The 23,655-nt window shown below is 37.6% G+C and overlaps 1 protein-coding gene and 1 long non-coding RNA gene across 7 annotated transcripts in view; one reads left to right on the forward strand and one right to left on the reverse strand.

Moving 5' to 3' along the window:
• Nucleotides 1-23,655, forward strand: part of PIP5K1B (phosphatidylinositol-4-phosphate 5-kinase type 1 beta) — a 285,086-nt gene that overhangs the window by 250,209 nt on the left and 11,222 nt on the right. For 5 of the 6 annotated variants that reach the window (XM_015594528.2, XM_015594529.2, XM_006918403.3 and 2 more), the window contains one exon: nucleotides 20,673-20,790. The exons of the other annotated variant lie outside the window; for it this stretch is intronic. In XM_015594528.2, coding sequence (XP_015450014.1) covers nucleotides 20,673-20,790 — 118 coding nt within the window. The remainder of the gene's footprint in view (nucleotides 1-20,672; nucleotides 20,791-23,655) is intronic. 6 annotated transcript variants of the gene reach the window in all.
• LOC112485004 overlaps nucleotides 7,969-23,655 on the reverse strand; it is a 40,546-nt gene continuing 24,859 nt past the window's right edge. The window contains exons 2-3 of the long non-coding RNA XR_003048331.1: nucleotides 16,720-16,870; nucleotides 7,969-8,023 (exon numbers count right to left, since the gene is read on the reverse strand). This is a non-coding gene — a long non-coding RNA (uncharacterized LOC112485004). The remainder of the gene's footprint in view (nucleotides 8,024-16,719; nucleotides 16,871-23,655) is intronic.

A 23,655-nucleotide genomic window follows, 5' to 3' on the forward strand; every position in this document is an offset into this window, starting at 1 on the left:
ATCTGGATCACATTTAGTAGCTAGTTGAGAACTTATTCTAATTGTTTAATTAGAGTTGTATTTTCACACAGTTGTGAAATCTACATAGCATTTACAGGTATTTTCCATGCTTTTCTAACAAATGATATTTCAGTCCATTCTGCTGGTATAGTGTTTATCGTAGCATGGAAATCTGTACTGGGTTGGACAGATTGTTGGACAGTCCTTACTGGGCTGGCTCCTTTTTTGTATGCGTTAATAGTAAAACTTTGCTTGGTAAAGTGTCACACTGGCCACTTCAGAACAGGCATTCCATCCCAGCTCCGAACTGTATCTCAGAAGAGATGTGAATAGTGAAATCAACAGGCACTGAAACTCTCCAGGCTGTTCCATTGCTCTTCCCCATTCAAAACCAAGAGAGGCATCAGTCTTACCTAGATCACGCTGGGGTTTTATTTGTAGTGGGAGGCGGATATACACTAACTAGCCTGCCAAACCTGCATCCTTGAGCACAGTACTTAGTTTTTCAGGACCTCATTTGCTTCATGTATGAAACTGATAATACCTACCTTGAAAAGTTCCCAAAATTGAAAAAGAGATAATATACGTAAAGTGCCAGGTTCAGGGCCTCAATTAGGGGCACCTATTACTGTTATTAGGGGTAGTAATTATGGTGGTTTGATCTCAGGCATAATATACTTAAAACTGTAGTGTTTTTTAATTGAACAGTGTTGAAAAGAAGACTACAGACTCAGAATTTTAAAACAAGACTTAGCTATTTACAAGAACTGCATTGCCAGAAAGTAGAAGAGCACTCAGCAGCCCAGGGGCTGGGACCACCACACCCTATTTTCCTAATACATCAACATTATAAATTATCTTTTGTACCTGAGCATATCCTATGCCTCCCACCCTAGCCCCTTCCAGGAATTGCTTTATGATCCACCGGAAAAGAGAGCCTTGTTCTCACAAGTAAACAAACTTCAGAAGGGAAGACTGATAATACACATTTGAAAGAAGGTCAGATATACATTTGGAAACTAGAGGAATTCATGTTTGTTCAGAAGAACAAAGGGGAGTGTGACTTTGAAAATCTATGAGAGGGTCTTAATGGTTGTTCAAGGGAGTAACATCAAGGATGTATTTGTTGAGTTTTTAATTCATTATGGGACCTGAAATTCTCTTAATTATGGAACTTGGTTTCCTCATCTTAAAAAAAAACAAAAAACAAAAAAAAAAAACAACTAGCCATTATTTAACCTTTACTTTAAAAATTAGGCAATTAAGGTGCATAGAAGTGACATTACTTCAACATCACTCAGATAGGTGGTATCAGAATCAAGACCAGAATCTAGGTCCTTCAGTTCTGAATCCAGTGACCTTTCCCTGGATCTTTTCTTAAATATTATAAGGGATGATGCTGACCTTCTAAAATCATTGACTGATAAAGTCTAAAATTGTCTAAAGGAGCATTTGTTTTCCCTTAAATTGTTTTTCACTGAAATTCTGTGCCATCTAGAGTTATAGCTAGGGTTAATTATAGGTTGTCAAGACCAGGCGCTGTGCCAAGTCTTTTAGATGCTTATTCATTATGTACTTTTAACAGGACTGGCCTAAGCTTTCACGATCACTGCAGGTGTTTGGTTGTTCCTGCCAATTAGTAGGAAATTGTCCTATAAAAGTAATATTGCATAGGGCGGATTGTCTGAGATCATATTTCCCTCAATGTGAGAAAAAATGTTGATAAGACAAAGTAGGTCATTAATACCAAAAGAGATGAACTTTTGTTCATCCAGATGTTGTGGATTTTATGCCCTTAATATATATTATCTTCCATACATGGAGGTGTACATTCCTTTTTACTTTTTAGTTTTTAGAACTGCAAGAAGTGGGCTCTGTCAAACTGTTCAAGTAATTTTGTTGTTGATGTCTGTTGATTAAGAGATCACATACGGACATATGGACTTGAGTGCCCCTTGTGATTGCCCTGGAATCCCACCAGGCTCTGAGGTTCACTGACTGGTAACATTTTGCCAGCAGCCATAGTGATTCTAATGGAAGCAGCAACTTCAATAGATATGCTGAAAAATGGCTCCTAAGGTTTTCCTTGTTCCCATTCGAAGTGGTATGCTGGAGGCTACTCCTTCTGGCTTGTGAGAGTCAACTGTCAATTTCATGAACCAATTATTAAGCGCAACCACTATTAGAAATTAAATTACATAAACTTACAACTAAATGAGTTATATATTTTAAACGGTAATACTCACAAGTCATCCTTTCCTAATTATTTTACCATATATATACTATTATTTGCTCTTGAGGCTTTTTACATATATATTGTATCTGTGTAGTGGAAATACTGTACAATGTTGTGCTACAGGGCATTTCTTTCCAGCTCATTTAGTGACATCACATTGGTAGATTGAAGTAGAGGTATTTATTCCACAGCAGTTGTCAAGTGTAAGTCATGGCTAGATTTATTGTTTTGTTGATTGTTATTTAAACTTAAAAGTGTGTTGCATCTATAGCCGTTGCATAGTCAGTAGCACAAAATATTGAAGAAATATTCTTCCAGTATTCAAAAACTATTTTCCTATTCATCAGAAATGTAGCTCATACTATTGACCAATGAGTAAAGTTCTGACAGATGTCTTCATATCATTTTTGTCTTATTAATGTAAAGGAAAATGTCAACCAACATCACGTTAAAACTCGCATTCATCAGCCAATTATAAGTTGGCTATGGATGCAAAAGTTCTACAAAAATCAGCAAAAGCATTCCAACAATTATATGGAAGTTACAGTAGAGACTATTGCATATTTTATTATTTGTAAATTGTGTGCTACACATTCTTTGTCAGTAAAATTTATAATAAACGTATATATGTGCACACACATTTTTCCCCAAAAGTACATTTACCAGTACATGAGTCCTTTTGTGCCACTGAAATCCATAAAATGTATCTTTATTATAATAATCTTCAGTGATAATACTAATAACAGCTAAAATGTATTGAATACAAGTGACAGACTTTATAGGAGTCACCTCACTGAATCCTCCTAAATGATCTTATATTGTCAGAGACAAGGAAACAATGAGGAAGTTAAATTCAGGCACCTCCAGCTCAAGCAGAAGAGAGGACAGTTATTAGCTACCTTCCAAGGACAAGGAGCATGGTAGACACTTGCTCTAAATTATTCACATAAACCTTGTGGTAAATAAAGAAAGTGATTTTTATTATTAATATATGGATAAAGAATAAGCCTGAGTCACAGCTAAATAACAGTGGTTAGAAGGGGAAACCACAAGGGGAGGTTTCAAAGCTTTCAAGTGCCTCTTCCTAAATCAATTCAAATGTAATATAACAACTTCATCTAAGAGATTGCTGTGGAGGACTACAAATGGTAAATACTTTGAGAGTATTTTTATTAATAACCATTGAGAAATTTCATGTAAATAGAATTTGGACACACACATGAAAGATAAGCATTATCCAAAATAACTAGAGCTTAAAATCAGACTCCAAAAATGGCTAATTTAGACTTCTCAAGAGTACATAAAATAAATGGGAAAGGGTATGAAGTTTCAGTGACAGATTTTAAACATAATATTTGTATTTACAGATTGTTAAGCACATGGACACATAAAAAGTCAGCTAAAGGAACAATGTAAAATAACGGGTACCATGTTTTAAGGTATTTTACAAAGTGTCTAATACTATATTAGTTAAGTGTGCTTTCTGGAAGGTAGAATTTATAAAGTGTGATCTGTGTCTGGCCCTAGTCAAGTCAGTGGTATTCACAGCTCCTACACCCAGCCAGGCCCAGCCAGTGGAGCTGGACTGCCAGCCCTTCAGGCACTCTCAGCACCAGAGCAGAGCAGAGCCAGATCCAAACCCTAAGGCACAGGCAGGGCCTTCAGCAGTGACCAGCATCCTCCTCCTCATTCTTTGCCACACTTCCCAAGATGGATCATTCTGGTCATTCATAGGAGTATACCGCATCATTTCTGGACTGCACATATCATCACTGCCTTATGATTCTTCTAAGCCAATACTTCTTTTTTCTTTTTAGATTTTAGTTATTTGTTTATGACAACCTGATCTATTAATTTTGAAATTTCTGTGACAATTTTCTCCAAAGTACTAGTTTAAAAAAAGTTACATAAGAAATAGTATATAGGCAACTCATCAAAGTTTTATCAGGCTAAATATATTTGGAACTTACTATATTTCCTGTTCTTATTTTACATGAATGATGGTAAACTAGCTAAATCTACTTTCAGCAAATGTTCAGTATCAATACAGTAATGTTAACTGGACTCATCATGCCACATATCAGCTCTCTAGACTTATTCATTCTACAACAGTTACAGACTGTACCCTTTGACCAACATCTGCCATTTCCTCCACTTCCCTGCCCCTCATAACCACCACTCTACTCTCTGCTCCTATGTATTCGACTTTTTTAGATTCCACATATAAGTGAGACCATGCACTATTTTTCTTTCTGTCTGTAAGCCAGTATTTCTTAAAGTATAGGTTCTAGAACCACCTGCTTCAGAAATGGCAAGTTGTTAAAAATGCCATTTCCTCGGCCTGTTGGCAACTCCGATGCATTCAGTTTTGAGAACCAGTTTAGTCAAGCAGGGTGTGTACTGACCTTTGATTCTCAAGTGCCTAGTTTTGTTCTTTAACTTATAGGAAAGGTTTTGGTATATAAAAGGGCCACTGCCAGAGATTATTACGGCTGAGCCATGATTTGAAAACCAAAATAATCCCAGTTCTTCTCCACAGAGATGCCAATACTGTACACCTCCCACATCATCTCAGCCAGGTACTTCCCATTCTTTGCACACAGGGGCTCTGTTCGATTTCTTTCTCCATAAACTGCTTATGTTTCTAATGACTCAGGACAGGGTGTTCACCTGTCTAGCAGAGACCAGTAGTTTCTGTGACATTTTCCAATTGTTCAAGTCAGAGCTCATGATTAGTCTGGCGTCCTAGCCATGTATGAGAAACCTTCTTGTCATTCTGCATTTCTCTGAAGCTTGCAAGCACACTAAAAATCAATTCTGCTTATGGTTTTCCAATAGCCCTGAACAGTTATAATTACAATATACATCTGTGATAGCAAGGCTCCCTTGTAAAATTTTCTCATATAATTTTTTTCAGCAGCTTCTGCAGATTTGATAGTAATTTGGATCTTGACTAAATGATGCGTCTTTTATGCTGAGGGGGATCATTTCAGCCCTGTGCATTTTTAGCACATTAATATGAGGAGGACCTGAGCAGTCTGAAAGCTAAGGCACAAACACTACCTAAAGATTCCTGGTAAATAGTAAAAGCCCAACAAATATTTGGTGGATTTTACTGAAGAAAGGCCCTACTTTTTAATCACAGAAAATGTAGTGTTTAGCAAAGAATTGGAATGGTACTTTTTTCAGATACCTCAAAATATAAATTTCCTGCAGGTTAAGGTTACTGGTATTATGGACTAAGGAAAGGGAAGGAAAGTTAGTGAGCCACAAGGCAAGGTTTTCCTTTATGCATTTATACTACCTGTATTAGTTTGCTAGGGCCACAAAACAAAATACCACACACTAGTGGCTTAAACATGAAACTTTATTGTCTCACAGTTCTGGAGGCTAGAAGTCCAAGATATTGGCAGTGTTGCTTCCTTCTGAGAGCTGTCAGGGCCAACTAGACTAAGAATGTGTTCCATGCACACGGCCTAGCTTCCACTGGTTTGCTGTCAATCTTTGTCATTCCTTGACTTATAGAAGAAGCATCACCCCAATTTCTGCCTTATCTTCACATAGCATTCTCCCTGTGTGCATGTCTGTTCAAATTTCCCTTTTTCATAAGGACACCAGATTAGAGCCCATCCTACTTTAGTATGTCCTCATATTAACTAATTACATTTGCCATGACCCTATTCGCAAATAGTTGCATTTTGAGGGGTTAGGTTGCATGAGTGTCTTATTTATTTGGATATTATCCCCATATCAGATGTATCATTGGTGAATATCTTCTCCCATTCAATAGGTTGTCTTTTCATTTTGTTGATGGTTTCCTTCACTGTGCGAAACTTTTTAGTTTGATTTAGTCCCATTTGTATATTTTTCCTTTTGTTTCCCTTGTCCGAGGAGAAATATCCAAAAAAAGATTACTAAGAGTAATGTCAAAGAGTGTACTGCTTATGTTTTCTTCTAGGAGTTTTATGATTTCAGGGGTTACATTTAAGTCTTTAATCCATTTTGAGTTTGTTCTTGTATATGGTGTAAGAAAGTGACCTAGTTTCATTCTTCTGCATGTATCTGTCCAGTATTCTCAACACCATTTTTTAAGAGACTGTTTACCCCATTACCCCATTGTATATCCTTGGCTCCTTTGTCATAGATCAATTGACCATATAGGCATGGGTTTATTTCTGAGCTTTCTATTCTGTTCCATTGATCTATGTGTCTGTTTTTATGCCAGTACTGTGCTGTTTTGATTACTATAGCCTTGATACTTCCAACTTTGTTGTTCTAAGATTGCTTTGGCTATTCGGGGATTTTTGTTCCATATAAATTGTAATATTATTTGTTCTAGTTATGTAAAAAAGTTTTGTATTTTGATGGGGACTGCATTGAATCTGTAGATTGCTTTGAATAGTAGACATTTTAACGTCTTAATTCTTTCTATCCATGAGCATAGTATAGCCTTCCATTTATTTGTATCTTCAGCGTCTAACAGTTTTCCAAGTACAAGTCTTTTACCTCCTTGGTTAAACTGATTCCTAGGTATTTTATTCTTTTTGATGTAATTATAAATGAATTGTTTTCTTAATTTCTCTGAGTTTGTTATTGGTGTATAAAAATGCAACTGATTTCTGAACATTTTGTATCCTGCTACTTTACCGAATACATTTATGAGTTCTAATAGTTTTTTGGTGGAATCTTTATGGCTCTCTGCATATAGTATCATCTCATCTGCAAATAATGACAATTTCACTTCTTCCTTTCCAATTCTGGTACCTTTTATTTTTGTCTGATTACGTGGCTAGGACTTCCAGTACTATGTGGAATAAAAATGGTGAAAGTGGACATCATTGTGTTGTTCCTGATCTTAAAGAAAAAACTTCTAGTTTTTCACCATTGACTATAATGTTAGCTGTTTGTCATATATGGCTTTTATTATGTTGAGGTGTGTTCCCTCTATCCCCATTTTGCTGAGAGTTTTTACCGTAAATGGATGTCAAATTTGGTCAAATGCTTTTTCTGCATCTGTCAATATGATTTTTAATCATTTTGTTATGTGGCATATCATATTAATTAATTTGCAGATGTTGATTCAGGCTAGCATTCTGGATGTAAAACCCATTTATAGCCATCTATTTTAAGTTGATGGTTGTTTAAGTTTGAACACATTCTAAAATCACTTCAATTTTTACTCATGCCCTCCATGTTTTATGTTTTTGTCACTTTTTTACTTCTCTGTTTGTGTATATTGCTTGATTTAGTATTGCAATTACACATGATCTTACTTTTGCCTTTTAACTATTGTACTAGCTTTCAGTTCATTGATCCACTGCTTTTACAGAGTGTTTGCCTTTATTCCTATATTTTCTTATCCATATTTTTTATCTTTTCTAAAAGAAGTCCCTTTAACTTTTCTTATAACATTGATTTAGTGTTGATGAACTATTTTAGCTTTTTCTTGCTGGGAAACTTTATCTCTCCTTCGATTCTAAATGATAGCCTGCTGGGTAGAATAATCTTAGTTGGTAAGTCTTTGCTTTTCATCACTTTGAATATTTTGTGCCAATCCCCTTCAGCCTGCAAAGTTTCTGTTGCGAAATCAGCTGACAGTTTCATTGAAGCTCCCTTGTAGGTGACTAGATGCTTTTTTCTTGCTGCTTTTAAGATTTTTGGCATTTTAATTATGATGTGTCTTGGTGTGGGCCTCTTTGAGTTCATCTTGTTTGGGACTCTCTGGGCTTCCTGGACTTGTATGTCCCTGGTGCTCTTCGAGCTGTCACCTCTGAAATCATAAAACTCCTAGAAGAAAACATAGGCAGTACACTCTTAGTAATATTTTTTTGGATATATCTCCTTGGACAAGGGAAACAAAAGGAAAAATATACAAATGAGACTAAATCAAACTAAAAAGTTTTGCACAGTAAAGGAAACCATCAAAAGGATGCAATCCCCATAGGTTTACACAGACACTGGTGCCCCAGGCTGGGCAGCCAGCCATGAGGCAGGTACCTCTCGCTCCTCTTGGGGGAACTTTGCAGCCAAGATATCACTCCCGATTCTTAATTGCCACACCATAGGTGTAGGACCTGCCCTTTCCACTTCTGTGTCGCTCCTACCAGTCTCACCGTGGCTGCTGCTTTACATCCTTAGTTATAAGACTTCTGTTCAGCTATTCTTCAAGTGCTTCTCAGCGATGGTTGTTCTATAATTTAGTTGTCATTTTTATGTGGTCATGGGAGGAGGCAAGCATAGCATTTACCTATTCCACCATACTGACTTGAAGTCTTCTTTTTTCTTTTATAATTGAGCCATTGCTGCTAGAAATATCTTAAAAACACAGCACTGAGCTAATTCTCTGCAGTGGTCAGATAGTTTGAGGCAGTGTATGCTGCACCATCTATTAACTTTGGTTAGACAAGTTAGCCTTAATACTCACATATACAAAATAAACAGGAAGAAACCCAACCTACCAGGGTTATCTTTAACGATTGAATGAAATAACATCTATAATACAATCATCACAGTCAATGACTATTGCTAGCTTTAAATGTGTGTGGGTATTGGAAAGAAAAGTAAATTGCATAGAGATATACAGTGAAAAAGTTCCCTGAATATGAACGAGGATTCTTTTTTTAAAAAGTTTCTCCCTCCAGGCACCACCCAAACACATACAGTCTCCTAAAAGGGAGGGCCCTTACCACATTTCTTTGCTTAGTTCTGAAGCTGCTGGTGGGAACTCAGTTGCTGCCCAGTCTCTGAGCAACCATGACTTCCTGTCCTCAGAACTAATGTTACAGAACAAAGGTAGTGAGTTCAAAGCCCATGTCTTACAGAGAAGCCAAAAGTCTGAGGCAGTAGGTTTTTGCAAAGAAAAGATTCGTCAGGCTAGCCAAACAAGGATACCAGAGATGAGGCTCAAATTAGTCTCCCTGAACAAAGGCCTGGGGTCAGTTTTAACAGTGAGAGTAAGAAGAGGTTATACATATTAATTCTAATTCAGAGAGTCAGATTGGATAGTCTTGGAACTAAGCCATCTAAGGTTAGGGATGTGGGAGGAACGAGACAGAACAAAGAAATTCCAGCCTGAGTTTGATCAGATATGGTCCCTGCACCAGATCTTCCTTATTAATGGACCTCTCAGTTCTTAACGGGCTCTGGGTGGGAAAAGTAGCACCTCTGTTACTTGAGTTCTATGAATTTTGGTTCCGCTGTGCTCTCTAGGTCAGCTTAGGGTTATTTAGCTGCTAACTGCCTGCTCAAGCATCTAAGACCAGTCTGATACGGCTTGGTGGTCTCTGGGGTTCTGTGAGGAGGCCTGTTATTTCCTGAAAGACACTTAAAACTAGGAAAAAAACTATTAGGGTCTGGTTTCAGTCTTAGGACCCAATTTCACAAATAGACCTGGCAGTACACTGTTAAACCCAAGCACTAGATCCACGTGGCAGCCATCAGTCAATACCAGAGGGAGAGCCTGTGTTCTGCTTGCCTTATTTTGAAACAGAAAGCCTCCTAGTCTAAAATTAGCAAAAGTGGGAGAGTATAGAAGATCAGTAGCCATGCTCGTGACTGAAAAGACAAAGAGACAGAAACAGATCCCTCTGAAAGCCTCCTGTTTGGCAGGGTGGGTGAGGAAGGTGGGTGGTGAAGCAGTCTGGACACAGTGACCATGGCCAAGGGTTTCCTACTTCTCCGAGTCCATGCTGGGGAGTCTTGCAGACTTGCCTGTACACTCAGCAATGAGTTCATCATGGAGATGTTCCATGCTGGCTGGGGCATGAGATTTGCAGCACCCTGACACTGTCCAGGATGAAAATAGGAACCCCAGTGCCAGTACTACAGAATTCCACACCCCAGAGCTGCCTCCACTGCCCCTCGACCCACCCCAGCCAAAGGAGGGCTTTTCCAAGAGAGGCACATGGCACTGGCTTGACTCTCACATCTGAAATGCCTGAGTCATGTTGGGAGGTGGCTCTAGGACTGAACAAGTGTTTGCAATCTTTAAGTAAGACCTGACTGTATTTGTGGGTTTCTCTGCAGGTAGAGTTTTCCTGTCCACATTTAATATTAGTTAATGTTCTGGTAGCTAAACTTAGAAGATCAGAAATGGAATTCTTTCCAAAATCTTGTGATAAATCCATCTATACAACCAGAACCTCATCAAAGTCCCCTCTGTCGCACTGAGGAAACAGGCAGAGTCCCAGAAGTAAAAGACACAGTGCTACTCCTTTTGTTTATACAGAAGAGCATTACCCTCTGTTGGCCTTTCTTTCACTTGCATTATCTGACTTGGTTCCCTTGATGGCGCCCCGTGAGGTGGGCAGGGACTGTCATTCTCATTTACAAATGAGAAACCATGATCTCAGTTTCATGACTTGCCTATTGTTAAAACTAATAATTGGAGAAGCAGTGTTTGTATCTAGACCTCTACTCTTAGTCCAGATACTCTCTGGGTTCAGGATTTAAACAAAAGTTAAAAAAAGACTCCATTTACCCTTGATGTTGAAACATTTTACTTTGCATGGCCTAGTAATCATGACTTTGAACCCAGAGAGGGAAATGTAACCCTAACTCACTGTTGACCAGTCATTAACAGTATTTACATAGTTGTAATAATAAACTGTATATATTTTCTAATTTTGGAGCCAATCCATGGACAAAGCAGGGAAATTTGGGTGATAACTTCAAAATCAAATTTAATACCAGCCATGACAAAGCAGAGATAAAAAATTTTAAGTGCATCTAACAGAAAAAGATGAAGTAACGTGGGAAAAGATATATAGAATATTGCTGACGGAGTAAAAACAGTTATTTAGTATTCACAGTAATAAAATAAAATATAAATAGCAAATGTCAGGAGGAAGCACAGAGTTGGAGAGGGTCAATGTCCTTCATGTGGAATCAATAGATGCTGCCTTAGGTTGAGACTATCTTTTATTCCCTGATTTAGCAAAAGATGTGAAGGGAACCACTGGAAAAGCTAAAAAGAAAAATCATAAAAGGAGCTGCCCCTAGGGGATAATGGAGTGGGGACAGGAGTTCGTTTATTTCATAAGTCATCTGTATCATGTGATATATGTCGATGTTATTACTTTGATTTATAAGGCAGGGAGGATGATTTTTAAAAGACAAAAACCACGGGTCGTACTGTATGTTCTCCGAGCAAATGCCCCTATGAGAATTAGCTATAAAACACTCATTAGGTCTGCAAACAAAAAAAAGACTATTCTGGACTATAAAATTATTGATGACTGTTTTCAGCAGTCTAGCCAAAATAATGCTCTCCAGTGAAGCCAAACTAATGTTGCTGTAACAGAAGGGAGCATTTTTATAAATGACAGAGAGGCCTGTGTGGCATCAGAGAACCGTTAATATCTATTCCCAGAGAGGGTGCTAGGAGGACGTGAGATTCTCCCTCCTGTTCCTCTTACCTGTGCTGACAAGCTTGCGGTGCAAGCAGAGCACAGAGCAGCTGAAGAGGCTTCACAGCTCCTCTGCTTTTACAAGGGAAGAACAAAACTGGTAGATTAAGTTCCCTGAGTGCCTTGTTGCAAATTAGGTACAATTAGCCCTCAGACAGTCTGAATTGAGGGAATTGTGGTAAAACTTGACAGTGCAGAACCCAGGCAGGCAGCCAGACTCTTATACCCAATCACATAACATTGCTTCTAGAAATGGATCTTCCCAAGCTATGAGGCTGAAAATGGTGGGGCCTCTGGCTTGACCGCTGGATTTTGAGGGCATTTCCTCCCAAGAGAGGTGTCCTTGCTTATCAGTGACTCTGAAAATGGGATCTTAGAAACTCTCAGCCAGAGAAAGTAGAAATTGATCCCAAATAGGCATGTGCCCAGGAAACCAACAGTACAGTAAGAATACAGCAATCAAGAGTATTGCCCAGAGTCAGAAGTGAAGAGAAATGAACATGAAATTGACCAGTGGCACAGACATTTAAGTGAAAATCTTTCTTGGAACATACCTTTATTGCTTGGGGCATCATCAAGGCAGGCTCTGGATGCATTTATTTGGGTTGGACAGTTTATTCTTGCATCATCTCCCTATTCTATTTATAATTAAATTTCATTAATTTTTTAAGTAGCACTGGACATATACATACACAAGTATGAACGTTCTTAACCCAAATAATACTTTATGTCCTGCATGAAGCATTTCTTGATTAACAAAAAATACACTTTTATTTTCAATGTCTATAACCTTTACTAATTAAATCTCTCTGCTAAAAATAACAATGATGTTAAAATGAAATATTTTTACTATCAGTTTTGGCTAAGGCCCATAACAAAAGCAAGCTGTGAGATTACAGAACTTGTAAAAGAAGTGGTCAAAAACCAGTTTTGTAATTATTAGCTGACCACCCACCTCCAGTCTTTCAAAAAAGTTGGAGACCAAGAAAAGAGTTGGCAATTAGAATGTGAGCTTTATAGAGACCAGTCAGGGAGTTGGGAGGTGCCTCCCACAGCCCAGTTAAAGAGACTTGAGTGAGATACTTTGGAGAGCTTGATATATACCCCATGGAGTGTAGGGGACATATGTGCTTCCTAGTGTCAGGCCTGAGATCCCACAAACTCCGATGACAGAACACGGAGAGTTTGCTGTTTGGAGAAGACCTAAGCTCCTCACTCACTCACTCCTCTCTGTGCTTTGTTTTGCTCCTTACCACCTTGGACCAATGTAAATATATATTTTAAGTATTTATCTCATTGTCTTCCTCAATACTATGTAAGTTCCATGAGACTGGGATTTTTGTTTATCTTGATCTCTGCTATACACTAATCACTCCATAAATCTCCATGTTCGATATTATTCTCATTGTACATGTAGGAAACTAGAACTCAGAAGAATTAAGAAATGCATCCAATATCACACAACTAAGTAGAAGATCCAGAATTTAAAGCTAAATTATCTGATTCCAGAGTTCATGCTCTGGCTGTCATGCTTTAATGGCTCAAGTGTCTGTTTCCCTAAAACATATTCTTTCTTAGGTGGTAGACAGTACCCGATCTAAGACTTTTAGGGAAGTAATATGCCTGTTCTGTACTCTGATCTTACTCAGCACATACCGAATAATGAGGATAACAAATATAGAGATTAACAAAATGGTTATGTAACTTTTACTCAATGCTAACACATGGTCATAAGTCAGATTATTTAGAATATACTTAATGGGACTTTAAAAGCCTAATTATATATAAAGCTATACACTTTATAGTTTTTTCATATATGTCATTTTAAGTATTAAACTATTAGCTTGAATAGTGTTATTCTTGATAAATATTAGATATTCACTAACTTAAATGTTGCTTTTTAAAATTGTGGTAAAATACATAGAGCATAAAATTTACTATCTTAGCTATTTTTAAGTGTACTATTCATTAAGTACATTGACATTGTTGTACAGCCAATCACCAGAACTTTTTTCATCTTGTGAAACAAAGTCTATACCTATTAACAATTCTCCATTCCCCAGCCCCCCACACCCACTCTCCTACTGTCTGTCTCTGAATTTGACTGCTCTAGGTCCTCCATATAAATAGTATTATTCAATATTTGTCTTTTTATGACTGGCTTTTTTCACTTAATGTCCCAAGATTAATCCATGTTATAACACGTATCAGAATGTGCTTCCTTTTTAAGGCTGAATAATATTCTATGGTATGTAACACTACATTTCGTTTATCATTCATCTGCTGATTGACACTTGGGTTGCTTGCATTTATGGGCTACTGTGAATAATGCCGCTGTGAACATGCATATTTTAGTCTGCTCGGGCTGCCATAACAAAGTACCACAGACTAAGTGGCCTAAACAACAGAAATTTATTTTCTCACTGTTCTAGAGGCTAGAAGTCAAGATCGGGTGTCACCAAAATTGGTTTCTTCTGAGCCCTCTCTCCTTAGCTTATAGATAGCCATCATCTCCCTGTTTTCATACCGTCTTTTCTGTGTGTGTGCTTATGTCCTAATCTCTTCTTTTTATAAGAACACCTGTCATATTATCTCATTTAACTTTAACTACCTCTTTAAAGACTGTATCTCCAAATACGGACACACTCAGAAGTACTAGAAGTTAGGATTTAAGTAAATGAATTGGGGGTCAGGGGAGAGACACAGTTCTGTCCGTAACACTAAGTGCACAAATATCTGAGAGTCTGCTTTCAGTTCTTTTGGATATATACCAGAAATTGCTGGATCATATGGTAATTCTATTTTTTATTTTTTGAGGAACACGAATATGTTGCTTTCCTGAGTTATCATACTCCCTGACTTCAAATTATACCACAAAACTACAATAATCAAAACAATATGGCATTCACAGAAAAAGAGATACACAAACCAGTGGAACAGAACTGAGAGCCCAGAAACAAACCTACACATATATGGGCAACTAATTTTTGACAGAGGAGCCAAAAACATAAGGAAGAAAGGAAAGCCTCTTCAATAAATGGTGTTGGGAAAATAGGAAAGCCACATGCAAAAGAATGAAATTAGACAGCTATCTCATACCATACTCAAAATGGATTAAAGACTTGGATATAAGACCTAAAACAATAAAATACATAGAAGAAAACATAGTTACTAAACTGAAGGACCTTGGTCTTGAAGAGGTTTTTATGAACTTGACCCCAAAGACAAGGGAAGTGAAAGTAAAAATAAATGAATGGGACCACATCAAACTAAAAAGCTTCTGCACAGCAAAAGAAACCGTCAACAAAACAAAAAGGCAGCCAACTAAATAGGGGAAGATATTTGCAAACAATACCTCCAAAAGGGGGCTATTATCCAAAATACATAAAGAACTCATGCAACTCAACAAAAATAAACCCAAAAATCCAATTTAAAAAATGGTCAGAGGATTTAAACACTTTCCCCAAGAAGACATACAGATGACCAATAGATATTTGAAAAGATGCTCACAGTCACAAGCTATAAGGGAAATGCAAACCAAACCACAATAAGACACTACCTCACACCTGGAAGAATGGCTATTATTGCAAGACAAGAAATAGCAAGTGTTGGTGAGGACGTGAAGAAAAGCGAAGCCTTGTACACTGCCGGTAGCAAAATCGGTGCAGCCTCTATGGAAAACAGTATGAAGGTTCCTCAAAAGAAATTAAAACTAGAGCTACCATATGACCCCATCAATCCCTCTTCTGGGTACCTACCCCCCAAAATTCGAAAACACTTATTCGTAAAGATACATGTACCCCTATGTCCACTGCAGCATTATTCACAATAGCAAGGACATGGAAACAATCAGCGTGTCCTTCAGTGGATGATTGGATAAAGATGTAGTACCTATATACAACAGAATACTACTCAACCATAAAATATGAAATACTGCCATTTGCAACAACATGGATGGATCTTGAGAGTATAGTGCTAAGTGAAATAAATCAGATGGAAAAGGACAAGAATATATGATTTCACTCATATGTGGGATATAAAACAAAGCAATAAATGAACAAACAAGCAAACTTATACACAGAAGGGTAGTTATCAGAGGGGAAGGAGAGTGAGGGGGAAATAAAAAGGCTAAAGGGGGTCAAATATATGGTGATGGAGGGAGACAACTTTGGGTGGTGAGCACACAATGCAATATATAGATGATATAGTATAAAACAGTATACCTGAAACTTATATAATGTTATTAACCAATGTCACCCCAGTAAATTTAATTTTTAAAAAGAATTTATACTGAAATATGTATTTTTAAGTACAAAACAATAAACAATATGCAATATTTCAAACTGATCATTGACTTTCATATTTGTTTATGGAGCACCTAGTTTACAACAAAAAAAATGCAGCTTTGTAAAGCATGTTTGCCTACTTATTTTTCCTCAAACCTTCCAGTCCATTATTACTCTTCTCTAGAGAACAAGGATCACTGCAGCTCACATCATGCATCATCTACTGCACTTGTTTTTGCTGGTTTATATGATTATTTTGAGGTTCCTAGCATATTCGCCTTAGCTACCCTTGCTTTTGGCAAATCTCAAGTAGAGATGATCATAGAAAAGGTGTTTAATGGGAAAACAAAGTTCAGGTCTTAACTCTATTTAATCACAGTGTGACCTTGGTGAGCCACTGTGCCTCCCTGGGTCTCAGTTTCCTTATCTGTGAAGTAGAAGGGGCCAGACAGAGATGATACAAATAAGTAGAAAGGCCTAGTATGATGCAGAAGAGAACTGGAGAAGAGAATTGGAGAACTGGAGAGGACACGCCCAGTCTAAAGGAGGCAGCCACAACCTCACTGCTGCTCAGAAATGTGGGCTTTGAGTTGCCAGCTGTTCTGGTTTCTCATAAGAAGTGGTGGAAAACCGGGCTTTTGTGGGAATTTCCTGTTTCTAAAATTAGCAATAATCCAAACTGAAAAAGTCTTTTTGGATCCAAAACACACTTTCCCAGTCACACTGGGTCTGTGGGCCAACTGTTTGCAACCTCTAGGCCGAACACCCTCCTGGATGGAGGTCCCCTTACCTGTGTTCCGTGCTGCACCAGCGCTGGCCCTGCAACACTGTAGAAGGTTCCCCAGGCTTCCATGGGCTACACACATAGTCTCTTCACCTCAGGGCTTGAAATCTCAGAGCCCAGCTCTCTCACGTTGTAAGGCTGACTGGAATTTTTTTCTCTATTAAGAAAAAGAAAGTTTTCTGAAAGGCTGGCAAAAAATCAGGTCTTTATTCAAAACGGGTAGCTCTAAAATATATGTGACCTAAGAGATATATTCCATCAAACTTCTGGTTCTTCTAATACCATGTGCTGAGAGATCAAGTTTAAAATCATGACCCTTAGGTGCCTCATGACACCTTTTTTAAATTTTGAGATATATCTCACATACCATAAAATTCATCCATTTAAAGTATACAGTTTTATGGGTTTTTGTATATTCCAAGAGTTGTATAACTATCACCAGAATCTAATTTTAGAACATTTTCAACACTCCAAAAAAGAAACCCCATACCTAAGTCACTCTACTGCCCTCTTATCCTGGCCCCTAAGAACCACTAATCTGCTTTCTGTCTGTATAGATTTGCATATTCTGTACATTTCACATAAATTAAATCACATGTGACCCTTTATAACCAGCTTCTTTCATTAAACATGTTTTTAAGGTTCACTCATGTTGTTGCTTATGTCAGTACTTCGTTATTTTGTGTTGCTGAGTATTTCATTGTGAATTATTTGTCTATTCATCAGTAAGTAGATATTTGAGTTATTTCCATTTTTTGGCTATTATGAATAATGCTGCAGTGAAAATTCATGTACAAGTTTTTGTGTAGATATATATATATATATCCATTTTTCTCAGATATATACCTTGGAGAATTGTTGGCTCATATGGATTTGAGGACCCACAAAACTGTTTTCTAAAGTAGCTGCACCATTTTACATTCCCATTCACAAAATAGGAGGGCTCCAATTTCTCCACATCCTCTCCAACACTTATCTTTTTTATTATAGCCATCCTAGTGGGTATGAAGTGCTATCTCACTGTGGCTTTGATTTGCATTCCCCTGATGACTAGTGATATTGAGCATTTTTTCACTTGCTTATTGGCCATTTGTATTTCAATGGAGGAATGTCTATTCAGATCCTTTGCTCATTTTTAAAGTGAGTTATTTACCTTTTTGTTGTTGAGTTATAAGAGTTCTTTATATAATCTGAGACAAGTCCCTATTAGTCTCATTTTTGTCCCACAATTTTAATGTTCAGAATATTCTACTTACTAAGATAGGAAACTAGTCTAATGCATGTGAAAAACAGTGTAAATAACATTTTTTTAAAATATGCCTGTGAACATTTTATCAAATTTTGACCATATATTACTGAGGAAATTGGGTATTTATTTTTTCTGTAATCATATTGTATTTTAGTTAAAATAATTCATTAATGTACCTGTTAAATCCAGAAGAACACTCTAGGAGGTTTTTTCTATTTTAATTTTGTTTTAAACATGCTAGTAGCTTACTCATAGTTTCCAAAAATAAAAGATAAATATTAGATTGAAAAATACTTGCAAAATGGCTTTACTTCTAGGGAGGTGAACTCTGGATCACAAGAGGACAGCAGAGAAAGAAGAATTACTTTTTTGTCTAAATCTTATACTACATGTAATGCCATTAAAATAATTTTAAAAAGAAAAGCAATTATAGAATATTCTTGGTTATACCCTTAGTCTTAGGAGGGAAATAAAAATCATAACTAAAAACTCAGACAAGAAGGGGAAAATTGGTTGTGAGTCTCATCAAGTACATTATATGTTTACAAAATAACAGATGCCATTAGAGAATTTTTAATTATATGAATATAAGTTAAATATTTTTAAGATTATATTTAATTACCTATAAAATATGAAACCTCCCCTCAAAATAGAAATAAAAATCAAGAGGCATGCTACAATTACATATTTTCTGCCACCTTGTTTTTTTTGTTTTGCTGTTTAAGTCAATAAAGAATTTATCTTTCTCATAAGGCTTAACACCAGGCACAATCATTTTCTATCCACAGGAGCAGTGAATGGCATCTTAACAGTTGAAAGGCAAAAGTCATATTAGGCCCATAACTATATCCTTGTTTCAATCCAAAAAATAACCTGAGCAATGTTTATTGCTACATAGTGCCTCTCAGAGTGTCCCTTGAAAACTGATGGTTTACTTAACCCAAGAAATTTGTAGTTTATAATATAAAGTCAACGGCTCAATGGGAAAAGGCCACATTCACCCTGCTCTTTAAAATCAATCGGAACAGACTCCCTTTCCCATACTGTATAACCCATCTTGTGTTTTTGAAAAGCAAGAGGACTTTTTTTTTTTAACACGTCCAGAATTTAGGAGAAAATGTATCAAGCCAAAAGTGAAGTAGCTTTAATCCCTTGACTTCCACATGCTCGAATATCACCAAATGGAAGACCTGTGGAAGATCCCCCTACGGCCTCCTAGAACTACTCTGTATTTTCACAATTTTCTCTTGTCTTTTATGATCAGGAAAAGATATAAAAGAACCTGATTTACTAAGATACACAAATCCTTTTGACTTCTTTTAATATTGAAAATGTCAGGATATCTATTCGTGTATCTTCAATTAATAGATATGTACTGAAATGGAATTATGTGTGGTTCCCAGACTAGAGAAGGACAGAGGAATACAATGTCCTCGTCTCCCATTCACCTAGGAGGCTCAGACAAGAAACTCAGAGGATGACTTTAGATGGAGGTTTTCGGTAGGGGTGAACTCTGAGCTAATCTCAGGAGGGGGACAAGACCTGGTAAAGGGAAAAGTGAGAGGAAGGTGAGAGAGTGAAGTCTTCTCAACTCCTGCTCTCAGCCCTACTGCCCTGGGAAAGCCACAGCCCACTGCCAAATTTGTTTCATGTGGCCAATGGCCAGCCCCTTCCCCCAGCTTGTCTAACACCAATATCGCACTCTTCCACCATTATTTGTGGATATTGTGTTTCTGCAAAACCATCACATGGCAAATTTCCACAGGTTAAAAACCTAACTAACTTTTATTTCAGTGACGGAAAGATTGTACATTCCTGAGCCCTTAAATTAATTCCCAATTTAAATATGAAAAAGGACCAATTACTTAAACAGTTAACTATAGTTATATCATGACAAAACAAGGTTGCTTCTTTTCATAAATGACTCTTCATTATGACTGTCTTGTTTTTGTTATTACATTCCTTTGGCTTTTATCGTTGTTTCTAAGGCGCATTTAGGCTATCCTCACAAAGCACATAATACAGTGCTCTGTACTTATTTAATTCATTGTTACTCAGAGTGTAGGCCTTGAACCAGCAGCATAAGCATCATCTGGGAGCTCCTTAGAAAGGCAAACTCATTGGTTCTACCTCAGACTGACTGAATCAGACAGAAACTCTGGAGGTGGGACCCAGGAAATTGGGTTTTAATCAGCCCTCTAGGGGATTCTAATGCACACTGAAGTTTGAGAACCATGAATGTAACTGAATATTTCTTACTAAAAATGAAAAAGAGAAAACAATGGAAAGCAATCATCAATGTTAACGATGCACAAGGTTATCTTTTCTAAACTAGCAAAGCATGAATACTGTGAGAGTAGAACATGAGCAGTGAGAACCAACTATTCACAAAGATGGCCAGTGGGCCTCTAGATTCACTGCAATTCTCCCTCACAAGGTGTGGGACCACAGATCACCTCTCATAAATGTGAAGAAATGTTTCATGCACCAAAACAGAAATTCACTACTGATAAGATTAAAAAAAAAAAATTAAACTCAAGTGAGCATATCTCCAGGCTTAACCATATTTCCTTCAAACTCCTCCCAATTTATTTTCATCCCCAAAAGCTTTCACATCTTGGCCTATTTAGCCACAACTTTGGAGGTGTCCTTGAATTTTTTTCTGGAGGTCACGGGCTCGTTATCATTATTATTATTTTTTTTTTTCCAGTAAAGGGTTACCTTCCAGTTCAACATTTACCTTGGAAGAGGGGACCATCTACTTGACTTCTGAGCCAAACGCTCTGGAAATGCAGGATGATAATGCCTCCGTACTCGATGTTTATTTAGTAAGTGATTTTTAGTTTCTTCTCACCTTCCCTTCTAGTTTACAAATGGACCAAGGTCCTGGATTACATCACGTGTGCTTGGGTTTTAAATGAAAAAGTAGTACCATCACTTCTACAAATGGTGTCTCTTTTCACAAGCCACGTTTTTCCACTGTGTAGAACATTACACAAAAAACATCTAGGGTGAGATACTAAATCACAGAACAAATCTCCTAATGCTGGGGCAAAGTGAGGCTCTTCAGTTTTATGCCCAAAGTAATGACTTCTTTGACTCGAATATATATCCCCTTGCATTTGAATCATCTTCATTTGGGGATGACTGCCTTGATAAATTGTTAACCTGAGGTATAGAATCAGGTTGTGGGAGGAACCTGAATTCAGCACCAAGAACCTTGACTCACTCCCTCCCTCCAACCAGCCATGTAATCGGAGTAAGAACCTCTCCAGCTGCGTGTCCTTATTTGCCAGAGGAGGGAAATAATGACCGCCCTGCCCACCTCACAAGGATGCTTGAAAGATCACGAGTGAGCATTCATGTGGACACATTTAGTGCCTTTCAAGTTGTCTCTAGAGGCATAATTGAATTGTTAGATGAGGCCTAGAAAGATACTCTGATGGCTAGACTATAGAAGAGACTGTTTTCTCTGCAAAATACATCTCACACTCATTCTTTATCACCTTGAATACCTGCACCAACTCTCACGAAATGGAAAGTGTGATTTGGAATTTTCTACTTCTTAACGTTTTACAAAACCCGTCAGTACGCTACATCATTCAGTATGCAGGCTTGACACTGGGAATCAACACTACTGTCTCATGGTAGCACATCTCCACACCCCATTTTATGCTTCTCCACATCCCCCAACCTAGCACTGTATTTCCTCAAGTGTTATTCTGCAGGACATCAGTCACCCAAAATGTTACTCCTCAGCCCAAGGCCCTCTAGTGTCTTCCCACCTCTCCTGGAGAAAAATCCACAGTCCGCAAGGCCCAACACCAGTCTGGTCTCCACTGCCTCTCTGAGCTCCTCTCCTGCCTCTGTCTTTCTTGCTGATGCTGTTTCAGCCACACTGGCCTCCTTGGCACTCCTCCCACAGACCAAGCATGTTTCTCCCTCAGGATCTTGGCATTTACTGCTACTGTCTGGGCACTATCTCACTGTCCCATGCTCACTCCCTCACTTCCTTCAGGTCTCAGCCCAAATATCTCCTTCTCAGAGAGGCTTTTCTTGACCCTCCCCCACAACCATTATGAAAGGATTTTTTTAAACTCCTGAATATCCTGGTTGTAGCACACAGAACTTTTTTCCACTGAGCAATGCTCTTCCCCACATTGCCCCCTTTTTTAAAAACAGTAAGGCATAGTATATTGCAGAAAAGCTGGTTCTTCTCCACAACCAAAAAGATAGGGAATTAAAAAGGAACAAAATATACAATGTTTTTTTGGTCTCATAGTACGTTTGGTTTCATCTGAAAGTAGAAATCAGGAAAGCTGAAATGAAAGACCAAGTGAAATCTCATCTTCATGAGCTAAGGGTTCATGGCACTTGTAAGTATCTTTAAAAAGACAGATTTGCACCAGCCAGAGGCATGTGATACTCCTGAGTGGACTGCAAGATCACAAGGTAGTTAAATGGCGTTGCTGATGCCAATTCCTTATCCTTTATTTCTTTGATAGAAAAGTTAATTGTCTTATTAGTCATTTTGGTTATTCCTCCCTGGTACTATCAGTTTCATTTATGAGAACACTGCTATTTATTTGGTTTTATTAGTGTCTAATTTTATTGCTTTATGTCTTTGATATTGAAAAGCAGAGCATTTCAGAAAAGGGTAACGCTTGCCTCAGAAGCAAGGAAAAGCCCCAATATTAATCATTGGTTGTATTGAGAGCACTTGAGGACCAGTTAGAAAAAAAGAATCATGGGAGTTTAGAACTGAAAGAAAGGGTGGTGGTGGTGAGCTGGCTGCTGCGGTCTGCTGACCAGTCTTCCCAGCTCAGCTTTTGTTGCGGTTCACAAACATTGAGGGAAAGGAAGAGGGGAGTCAGGCTGTGGAGAGAGTCACAAGACAGTAGAAATTTCTCTCATCAAGCCTGGAAAAAAACTGGTCTGGTGAAATTTGGAGAAACAACTATAAAATGAGAAAATTTTTAAATATTAATTCATTCACAATAACTATTAAATGTTAATTTAAACAAATTTTTTATGAAAATAACTTTTCCAGAACAAAAATTTAGTGAGAAGAGTGGCATTATTTTACATTTTTTTCAATTCTTAATGTCTAACTTAACAAAAGCTGGATTCTTGTGTTCCTAAATTAGGTTGTTGCAATATCATTGTGCTCCACTGTACTCTCATGAGAGGGAATGAGGATAAAAAAGGAAATAACATCTTAGTGTTAATAGGAAAATAGTTTAACCTTATGGGTTCCTGGAAATGGTACCCCCAACAGTTTTTCTAGTACTTTAACCTGGTCCCTTCACCTGTTGCAGAACCAGACGAGACATGAATTAGAGAGAAATAGGCATCTATGCCTATCTCTGCCTCCCATTAATCATCAACCTTGAATTAACTTTTTTGGGGCCTCAGCTTTCTCACCTATAAAATGGATCAGGAAATCATCTCTAAGACCCCATCCAGCTCTGACCAGCTATGACTTATTCTAAATTACAAGGAGTTGCAGAAATAAGTTTTTTCCGGAGTAACTACAGTTGTTTCTCTATATTTCACTGTTTCATCATATATTCTACCATAGACCTTCACAGTAGTTAAACTTATGTTTTATGGCAATACATCTAAAAAGTTCTGCACCATTAACTTGTAATTTCAGGGTGTGTTTTCATGCTGGAGATTTTTATTTATTTTGC

This window comes from Pteropus alecto, unplaced genomic scaffold (assembly GCF_000325575.1).
Source record: "Pteropus alecto unplaced genomic scaffold, ASM32557v1 scaffold95, whole genome shotgun sequence".
NCBI classification, from domain to species: domain Eukaryota; kingdom Metazoa; phylum Chordata; class Mammalia; order Chiroptera; family Pteropodidae; genus Pteropus; species Pteropus alecto.